Source organism: Polistes dominula, unplaced genomic scaffold (genome assembly GCF_049000335.1).
Source record: "Polistes dominula isolate Pdom_NZ unplaced genomic scaffold, Pdom_raw_medaka contig_78, whole genome shotgun sequence".
Lineage (NCBI taxonomy): Eukaryota > Metazoa > Arthropoda > Insecta > Hymenoptera > Vespidae > Polistes > Polistes dominula.
In genome coordinates this window covers 2264741-2276220 of record NW_028301042.1, presented here as the reverse complement: position 1 = coordinate 2276220, position 11480 = coordinate 2264741, and the positions used below count along the sequence as shown (strand labels likewise).

General features: G+C 25.9%; 1 protein-coding gene across 2 annotated transcripts; it reads right to left on the bottom strand.

Moving 5' to 3' along the window:
- Nucleotides 1–2740: 2740 nt before the first annotated feature.
- Nucleotides 2741–11268, bottom strand: Tnpo-SR (transportin 3). Of its 2 annotated transcripts, XM_089174931.1 has the most exons (19): nucleotides 10563–11268; nucleotides 9859–10062; nucleotides 9575–9732; nucleotides 9427–9499; nucleotides 9197–9334; nucleotides 8906–9126; nucleotides 8686–8830; nucleotides 8465–8611; nucleotides 8136–8371; nucleotides 7921–8060; nucleotides 7545–7736; nucleotides 7219–7457; nucleotides 6991–7131; nucleotides 6699–6910; nucleotides 6447–6603; nucleotides 6009–6176; nucleotides 5671–5783; nucleotides 5309–5403; nucleotides 2741–3050 (listed from the first exon to the last, which is right to left on the bottom strand). In XM_089174931.1, the coding sequence occupies exons 1-18, from the start codon at nucleotides 10677–10679 to the stop codon at nucleotides 5343–5345; spliced, it is 2862 nt and encodes a 953-aa protein (XP_089031057.1). In that variant the 5' UTR covers nucleotides 10680–11268; the 3' UTR covers nucleotides 2741–3050; nucleotides 5309–5342. The 2 variants fall into 2 exon arrangements, with proteins under 2 accessions (XP_089031057.1, XP_015186483.1); XM_015330997.2 differs by having other exon boundaries at nucleotides 2741–5403; nucleotides 10563–11263.
- Nucleotides 11269–11480: the final 212 nt, after the last annotated feature.

Sequence of the window (11480 nt, the reverse complement as noted above, 5' to 3'; positions counted from 1 at the left end):
ACAAACTTTTACATTCTCCGAATTGAATCTTTGGTAAATGATAAAATTCAACCCTTCTGTAAAACAATTTAACCTTTTGCAAATTAATTTCTATCTTTTTTTTTTATCTGAATTATATAATTGTTAATATGTCTTTTTTTTATAGATTTATTTATTTATTTATTTATTTGGAAAAATTATAACAAATTATTATCGTAACATTTTACAGGTTTTTAATTTTATAGATCGAAACTTGAGAAAAATGAAGAAATAAAATTTCGTAGACAAAGTTTGTTCTTTGAGAGGGGGGAAAAAAAGAGAAGAATTGAAAATTAATTAGCATACTATACGAAAGGGTTGAATTTGATTTTTTTTTTCCTTAAGGGATAAATTTGGAATGTTTGATATCCTTCTGTATTTAATATTCTAATTTTATGCAATCATTGATCGTTTCTATTTGCTACAAGATTGCATAAAAATGCTCAATGCTTATACACCATAACTGTATATTAATATTTCGATCATTTTTCTATATCATTCTCATCTTAATAACAAAAACAAAATATTTATATCAAATTATAGATAATATTTTAAATTACAATTGATATTAATTAAAACAAAATACAACGAAAGATTACACGGATTGAATGTGATTATTAATTTAATAATTTATAAAAATTATATACACATTTATGGTAATGTGTGATTAAAATATAAATGTGTATATGGCATGTATGTATATGAAAAGATAAATAATCAGTTTTTTTATCCTTAAATTGAATGTAAAATGTTAAAATAATAAAATAGTATAATTTTTGATTTGGTTTTTTGTTTCTTAAATTGAATAAAAAATAGCAAATAATAAAATAGTATAAATTTTCCTTTTTGTTTTTTTTTCTTAAATTGAATACAAAATGTTAAATAATTTTTCTGTTATGTTTTTTTGTTTGTTTCCCAAATTGACGACAAAATGTTAAATAATGTTTCTTTGATATTTTTGGTTACTTAAATTGAATAAAAAAATATTAAAATAATATAAATACAATAATAATAATATGAAATGAGAATAATATGAAACAATATTAGCATGGGAGACCATTTTAAAGTAAAACGTTTTAAAGTATACGAGCCGGTCGTTCCATAGATAGATGAAATGATCGTGAATCACCTCCTGAGCTTGGAATGTCGTAGTCCGTGCATCGTGCCACTCTGCATTCTTCGCATGTTGTCTGCAAGAAACTACCAACGTGTGTACTATATGTTGTATTGTATTGTATTGTATTGTATTGTATTGTATTGTATTGTATTGTATTGTATCATATAAAAGATACAAAAGAGAAATTGTATACGCGTTAGTAGAATATTTCGAAATATTTCTCTATCTCATTAGATTAAATATTATTACAATTATATTTAGATTTTGTAAAATTAAATCTTAAAAAAAAAAAACAAACAAACAAACCTTTGCATTAGAACAAATTCAAACATTCGATTCAATCCGATTGAATGTTTTCAATTGAATTACATTTCAAATCATACTTTTTTTTTTTAATTTTACTTTCATTTATATAAACGTATTTATTATATTATAATCATTAATAAACTATAAATTGTTGATAATCATTTGTTAAAATAATTGTATAAAGACGAAAAAAAAAATAAAGAACTAAACAAATGTTGATCAAATATCTCTGGGTTCTTTTGACAACAAATCGATGTTTCAAACGTTTCATACGATTTTTATCGATTGATTGATTGATTTATGTATTTATTTATATATTTAGGTAAAAAATATCACTTTATTTCAATTATCTTCATTATCTGTTATTACAAAATGAAGCTGGTTTTAAACTATCATTGATAAATGCTAAATCAATATATAAATATATAATAATATTAATATTAATATATATATATATATATATCGATGTAGATCACAATTGAATTTCAGTGGTTTTTTTTTTTAAAAAGATCAATGATAATACGTTTATAAAGATAGTTTTGCATTAAATGTATCTTCAATTTCTTACCACAAAGAAAAGTTATGCTATTATTATATACACGATTAACATTCCATGTGATCCAAACTTGAACTCTTTATCTTTGCTTTTTCATAAACAATCTGTACAATTTATGAATATTTTCTATTTCTATTTTTTAATAGCTTGTTTATAAATTAAATATACATATATGTGTATATATATATAGAGAGAGAGATATACGTATAAATTATACACATGAATGAATTTGATTTAATTAAGCTTCTACTTATTAAAGTTTTATTTTTTCTTTTTTTTATTATTATTATTATATTTAATAATGCAATTGTTTTTTTTTTTTTTTTGTATTTTTTGTTTGTTTTGGTTTTTGTTTTCAATATTCTCCATTTGCATCGTCGTCTTTATATAAACATGTTCTTTATTATTTTACACAGAAAAGCGATAAGCTTACAAATACAGATTTTTTTTTTTTTATTTCTGTATAATAATAATAATATTAATAATATTAATAATAATAATAATAATAATAGGTTTGTAATATTGAAATTATATTACTATTGTTGTTGTTGTTGTTGTTGTTGTTGTGTTGTTATATTGTAATTGTTAATTGATACATTTAAATATAATGAATATTTTTCTTTAATAACATCATGCATATAACACTTTTCTGTGTATACAGTGTTTTTCCATTCCTATTTCAATAGATATTTGTTGTTTATAATTAAATAAGAAACATAATATTCGAACATATTCTGTTTATCTTTTTATTATTTTTTTTTTTTTTAAATTTGTCTCTCTCACTGCTGCTTGGATTTTTATTTTATGTTGTTGTCTCTGCAATAGAACAAAATTTTTCGGTCTCGTTTTTTTTTTTTTTTTTCGTTACAATTTTTCACTCTTTTTTTATTTGGTTGTTTTTTTTTTTTTTTTTTTCTTTGTTCCTCAGGTTCCCTTCTTCTTCTTCTTCTTCTTCTTCAACGTGTTTTATGCAAAAAAAAAAAAAAAAAAAAAAGATGTGAAAAATATTTTCAATACGTTTAATTCTTTCTTTCCCATAGGATATTATTTTTGCTATACGAGAAAAGAAAAAAACAAAATGATTAAGCATAAACAATTTTTTATAATACGGTTTTATAAAATTTTCTTTTTGTTTGTTTGTTTTTTTTTTTTTTTGTTTAAAAATCATATCTTTATCAATCATTTCGATATCATGCTCCTTGTACAATGTTTTTTTTTTTTTTTTTTTTTTTGGGGAAGGATTTTTTCAATTTGTATAGGTTTTCATTTTTTTTTCTTTTTCTTTTTGTTTTTGTTTTTTTTTTTTTTTTTTTTCTTAAGAAATTTATACAAACAATTCGTAAATTATTCAATTGAAATATTCAGCAATTTTTTCTTCATCGTTTTATAATATAATAATAATACTAATCAATTATAATATCTGAATAACACACCATAGTAGTAGTAAATAGTAGTTTAGAAAAATTTAAACATGTCTGCCTATTTTTTGTTTGTTTTTGTTTTTTGATCCAACGAAAAAGAAAGAAAGAAATTGCCTGCGTTATATAAACCCTCAATGGTCAAAATATTAAAAAATGTTGTTTCTTTATTTCTTTTTTTACAATCGAAACACAATATACATCTCAATTTATTTCTTTCCATCCTGTTGCTATCTCTCTCTCTCTGTCTGTCTGTCTCTCTCACTCACTCACTTTCTTTTTCTTTTTCTTTAAAATACTCCTTTAAGAAAATATATGTTTATGTATGTATGTATGTATGTATGTATGTATGTATGTATGTATGTGTGTTGTAACACTTAAATTTAATCAAATTTATAATTTTCCACTTGATATTACATTTAAAATGATTAAATAAATAAATTAACACTTTGACTGTCATATTGGTCATTTATGACCGGCCATGTTTTTTTCTGAGACACCACGGTGATCATTGATGACCTTTTACAATTGTAAAAAATTAAAAGTTAATGTTTTTGAATATAACCGTTATATAAAAAGATACTTTAAAATAAACATATTTTTATTAACATTAATTTATTATTATTTAACCATTATATTTGAATATTAAAAATAGTGCCGTAACGTCCTGGACAAAACATATGATTTCAGTGTGACAGTCAAAGGGTTAACAAAATTTGTCAATGTGTTTCGATTTTTTACAATGTTTCAACGTATTTTTCTAATTTCACATTATTATTATTATTATTTTTACAAAGTATGCATTTTATTTATATGAATTATGTCAATTAATTGATAATTCAAGATTAACTTTTACATTATATGGTAATGACCCCCATATAAGGGTCCATCAATGCAAAAGGGACTCCTGTATAAAAAAAATCACTTACTTACCGACCCTTATAAGGGTCTACAGAATTGAAAAAGAAAATAATAAAAAACGAAAAAAGTGATGGAAGATGACTAGACATTTTATTTACTATATGATTAATTAATTTAAAAAAAAAAAAAAAAAAAAGAGAGAAAGCAAAAAGGGGATGGGTAAAAATATTTCTTGAATGATTTGGTAATTAAAAAAAAGATTTAAAAAAAAGTTATTACACGATACACGAAATAATAAGAGAATGAAAAAGTAATATTGTTTTACTTTTATATATATATATATACCTATTTTTTTTTCTTTTTCTTTTCTTTTTATGCATATCAAATTTGACGTATATAAAAAAACATAACCTTAAAAGTTGTTATTGATTGTGAAAATAAAATTTGTTTAATCATACTTTGCAAATGAATATATGTGGATAAAGAAAAATACGTGTGTGAGTAGTGTGTGTATGTGTGTGTGTGCATGCATGTCATGTGCATGTATGCACACCACATACACACACATATGTATGTATATATATATTGAAATTATCAAATATGAAATTTATAGAAAAACAATATTGATTAATAATATGGTTTATTAAAAATTTCATATTTTCCAATCCAATATAAATAATATATATATATATATATATATATATATATATATATATATATATATATATATATATATATATATATATAGATATATATGTATATATAATTTTTAGGAAATTTTGTTTAATTTTGTCATAACAGTCGTATAAAGTTGATTTACCAGATTACAACACAACACTCATGTTAAAGTTTCACATTTCTTTTTATGGTTTTAATATTGCAGAGAGAGAGAGAGAGAGAGAGAGAGAGAGAGAGAGAGATAAAGAAAGAGTGAGAGTGAGAAAGAGAGAAAGAGAAGAAAAAAAGAAAAAGAACGGTATTGCATAATTGGAAGAACTTTACGAATTATTAATTTGCGATAATCGATGATACCTGATTAAAATAAACGATAAATCGTCGTATTGCATCAACGGTAGTAACGAGCGAAGATTTTTAAGGCAGTCGCCACAGGTTTAGATGCGTCGGCACTAAAATAAAATTCAATTCCAAAAATTAATAACTTAAAATTGCACATATTTATATACACATACATATATATATTATAAACATAAAAATTATTAAAAATAAATAAATGAAAATGATTGACACGTTAAACGCCATATCGTTGTTTTCTACAACCTGCCTACTGTTGTTTTTTTTTTTTTTCTAAAAGATCAGCGTAACCTAAACAAAATACTCGACAAAAATGATTCGACGTTTAACGTATTTAAATATAAAAATTATTTTCTTTGTACCTTATAATGGTGTTGTGTAATTGAACGAGCTCTTCGTTAGTTGCCGTAGGAGATCCATCTGGATTTTGAAGCGGCATTGATTTAATGGCTTCTTCTAACCATTTGGAAAATGACTGCAAAAAAAAAATGATCATTTTAATGTCAAATGTATAAAACATTAAGGATATTAAATCATTGAATATTATGCACGCATATATGCGTTCAACAAATGTTAATTATGTGGACTAAGGATGCAATATATGAACTTTGCATATTCAATCAACATTGGTAAAAAAAAAAACTCATATTTTGTCCTCAACAATTGCAACTCAAGGGGGTTTAAAATATGATACGCTTACCTGTCTGTTGGTAGAATTAAGTTCTAGGAGTACGTCTGCAACATCTGATGCCATGTACGCAGGTAAGGAAAATACAGAAGCGTGAAGAAGTCTTATAACTAATGTTTGTCCCTTTTCTGCTAATATTTCTCTCACTAGTTGTTGTCGTATCGTGAAATCCGAACTTTTCTGTAAATATTATTAATAAAATGTATATATATATATGTATCTATGATAATAATATAAATACTATTTGAACACGTTAAACATTGAATTTTTCATTTAGGTGACGATGATCAGTTAACCTCAAAACCGAAAATTTTAAAGCTGATTTCTTAGAAACCTCATTTAAAACGATGATGTGTTAACCTCAAAATCGAAAAATTCGAAAGCTGATTTCTTAGGAATCTGCCTAAACGTTTAACGTGTTAAATAAATTATACAAACTTTAATAAATACCTCAAAACAACTAGCAGTGTGTATAAGATCATAAAAGAATTTCATAACTGAAGCGTTAGCATCTCTATGATCTAAACTGCATGCCATTAAAGCGCAGTCAATTATGCTACCTATTATTGATGAACGTAGAAAAGGAACAGGTGCTCTTTGTAAAAACCTGTTAAAAAAATAAAGTATTCAATAATAAATAAAACTTATTTATATAGTATAGATGAATATTATCATACAGTATTGACATATTATTTAAATTACCTATCGCATAATCTAAAGAGATCATCAACGGTATCAGGGTGATTCTTCAAACCATCTGTTTCTTGAAGAATGGTGAAAGTAGGACCAACGAAAGCTTCCAACATGTTCAATAATCCTGTCACGCAATCTAAATCTGTAGCATATTCGTCGACTAAAATGGAACCGAGGTATAGGAAGCTACTATGTTGATGCGTAGCATATAATTGTACAATCTGTAAATATGAAAAATCCAAAATGATTTATAATACAAGTTTTACATATAAAGTATGATAAAATGTTTCTAATTGATTACCTGTTCGACGAGTGGTTCAAGAAGATGTGCTGAATGTTTACCTACACATCTAACAGCGAACCTTAAACAACGACAAACTCGTTCCATGAGTCTTGGATCATGTTGATATTGTGTACATACATTTGACAATATTGGCCACATCTGTAAATATAAAAAGAATGATTAATAATCGATATAAACTTTAATATTTTTTTATAATAAAAATGTATATAATGTTATATGACTTACTTCGGTGATAACCATTTGACATGGATGTGGTGCATTTTCATCCTCGATTTTAGGATTGGTATGCCTAAATATTGCTGCTAATCTATCTAACCATATTGCAGGATCAGTCTTAGTTCCCCTCTCAACTGGTGGTTTACTTTGTATAAGCTGATAAAGAGGCATTGCTTGATACCAGCATAATTGTTTCATCGCTGGTCCTATTTCGTCTTTAGGTAATCTTGCAAGAATTAATGACACGCCTGTAAAAATCATATTGTATTATATTATTATTTTAAATATAAAATGATTATAATAGATAATATAGAAGAATACTATATGTGAATTACCTTTCAATAATTTAATAGAAGCTTCAACGCTTAAATTTAAATTATCAAAGGAACGTGCTATTTGTAACAATACATTAAAATGAGGTGCCATGCGATGCGGGCATACAGTGCAAATACTTAAAAGAGCGCTGGCAGCTGCATTTCCTAATCCCTTTTGATTTAAACAGGCCAACAAAGTATTTAATATTGGTTCTGTAACAAATATTATTTCAATTATAATATACATAATAATATAAAATTAAATGTATTAATAATTTATTATAAAACGTCGGCTGACATATATATATATATAAACCGTAATTATATATAAAGTATAATATACTACATTATCATGAAACACTCAGGACGAGAATGTATTAATATAAATGATACATACCTAACCATAAATGATGATCTTCTATCCATTCACATAATTCTCCTAACAAAAGTATACTAATATGTCGTACAGCAATGTGAGTATTTTCTGGTAATTTAAGAATCGCTTCGACTACTTGTGGAACTATATCGCTTTCCTCTCTGTATAGAAATATATTGAAATATATTTCAATAATTATTCTAACTATATATATTAATATAAATTTTATAACTCACGGTAAAATATTTTTAGCGACTGCTTGCATTATAAAAAGTGCAGCCTCTATCGTATCCCATGTAGGAGTAGGAACAGGTAATCCTTGAGGACCAGGACCACCCGTTAACGAATTAAACATTTGTCGGAAACAATTACTACTGCCAACTACAAATACTACATCTTTAACTAGTTCTGACACACGTTTGCGAAAATCAGCAAATTCTTCACCTCCTCCACCTTCTTCTACTAAACCGAGCTATAATAAAATGTAATGATTTCAATTAATTGAATAATTATTGTCTTATATCACAAATATATATAATACATTGAAAATGATTTTATAACTCACGTGATCTGGTTCCATTTGACAATGCCTACAAAGTGCAGCTATCAATCGTTGAAACTGTGGTCTAAATACAATATTTAAATCTTCGCTATTCCTTTGATAAATAGCTTCTGATAATCGATACCAAAGATGAAAAGTTATCTGAGCAACCTAAATGATATAATAATAAATAATATATGATATACAGATATATGTATCTTTCAATATATAAAATAATAACTAACTTCGTAATCGTGATGTCCAAGACACATGAGAACAAGATCAAGAATTCGTATAGCATAATGTTGTTTCCCATCCATACTACCATCTATAATAGTGTCGATAAACGTTTCAGCCAATTCCGTAAAAATGCGACAATAATTGATAGATCTGTGTAATCAAAATATTCAATATATTAATTCCAATAATAATATAGTAATAATAAAATATAATTATAATACTTACTTTTCCATATCTTCATGAACTACAGATAAATGATATGGTTGTTCCAAATCCACAACATTGGTAAAAAGACACATTTGTAGTTGTTGATATTGTTGAGCGCTTAGTTCACAATTGTTATCTCGATTAATAGTAACGTCATCTTGTAATGCTTGTAAAATAACGCACAAACAATCCGCAGCGGATTCATGTAATAGAGAGCCAGCTTGATGATCACCCAATACCTACAATAATTAATATACTTATAAATATATATGTTATATACAGAAAATCTAAGATGATATAAATACTAACTTGAAATACGTATGCTACTATGTCACTTGTAGGTATAACTCGAAGAGGTATAGCACCAACAGTAATCCAACTGGTGAAACATCGAAAGATAGTAACTCGTACTAGTATATTTTCACTACCATCTTTCAAACACATTTTCTGAAATATTGTAAATATAATAATTATACTTATTTGTATTGTAATACTTTAACATTTGATATTGGTTGATGTATTATAATATAAATAATTACCAAGAATTCAGCAACTGTATCAGCGGTTGCTTTGAGTTCAACCATTACTTGTTCTCGTCTGGTAGTCCCTAATCTATGTTACATATAAATACTATTAACAAGAGAATACAATATTATTTTTACTAAGAAATATTGTGTTGTTGTATACCTAAGTGATCTGGATTTAACTTCTTCTGGAAGTACGGTTAAAATCTCAAGTAATGGCCAAAGACTGTTACTTCTTCCACCGTATCTGTTAATTAAATCTACAACGGGTTTATGCCACGATGTCATTTGTATTGTTAGAGCAGCCATTGCTAAACACAACTGTAAATAATAAAATAAAATAAAATTAAATTAAATTAAATTGAGATACATAACATGAAAGAATAATAGTTCTAATTTAAACAAGAAATACAAATATTTATAAAAGAGTAATTATAAAATAAAAACCTGTGTAACAATGGCAGTATTGGTGTTTTCATTAATCTGTGATATATGGTCCATCAATGAATCACGTAGTGAAGTATGAGCTTCGGCAGGTAATTCATGAAACGATGACTGGATTTTTGTACGCATTGTTTGTGCAGCAAAATAACAAGACTCGATGTCTCGTTTTTGCTGCAACATTTCATCAGCTATTTTCCATGCGTAAACCTAAAAACAAGAAAAAGGAATGCTACACACATGTAATATTTGTAAAATTATATACAATGAGTGATAGGTTCATGAACAGTTTGTGTAGCAAACGTTGTTTTTGATTGGATTATGTTTGTTAATCGATCACCACCCACACTACATAAATTTAATGTGAACACATTGTAGATATCAATAGAAATTATATACTAAATTATGATGCAACAAATGCATCACCATTACTTACAAATATAATGCTTTAATTCTATGTATTAAAATATACAAAGATGGTAGCAAAATGATAGGTTATAAAAAGTATCATCAAAAACATATTCTTCAGTAATTGTAATGGTGTACATTGATGTTAATTGTATAGAAATATTGAGGTAACAAAGATAATAATATTAATCTAAATATTAATATTACATTAATTATTAAAATATATTGTTATTTATTATAATTATTATATATATATATATATACAACTAGTGAGATGTGTTGTAATAGATAAATAAACTTACTGATTTTTGTAATTCTTCAAGCCATGATGATGCTTTACCCGAATCGGATGGATTGGAATTATTGTACAAGGAATAAACAGCTTGATAGACAGTTTCTAATGCTGGTGCAGAATCCATAATTCGATGTATTTAATTATCTCCGACAAATCTCCATACAGTTGTTCAAATTTCTTCTAACAACACAATTATTTCGCCTTTCTCGTTGATGCTGATCGGTGATGATGATATATATACATATATATATATATATATATCCAACCTGTACAAGCCGCGAAAAATCCTACGTTCGCATTGTCGGTACGTATATTAAGAAGACGAGAATGTTCATTTTCCTAACATTTTCCTGTTTTATCGACTTAACTGAAACTAGGATTTCGGATATTTAAGCGAATCGAATACCAGGAACGAAAGGATATGGTAATAACCGGCTGTCCATAATTTTAACATATATATAATTTTTTTATTTCTTTCCTTTTTATATTTGTGTGTGTGTGTGTTTTTTTTAGTTACAAAACTAAAATTTTATTCCTACTTCAAAAAATGTGTTATTATTATTATTGAATATCCTTGATCTCCATGGTCACGGTGAATAGTCGGAAAAGGACTCGGAAAAATTTCAAGCTGTACGAATTAATACTTATAGAAAATTACTGAACGTTCAATCTTTTTTTCTTTTTTTTTTTCGAAATATCGACAATATCCATGGTATCGAAATCACAGTTGCCAACCTTCCTGTCAACGCCATCTTGATCTCGAACTTTTTTATCTTAACAAATATATTTATCACTTGATACTGAATAATATAATTAAAGATTTTTTTTCTTCTTTAACCTTAACAAACATATAAAACGAATTTATGAAGAAATTTTCGAGAAATATTTAATTTAATATCGACACTTTTGAATAATTAGCGATACT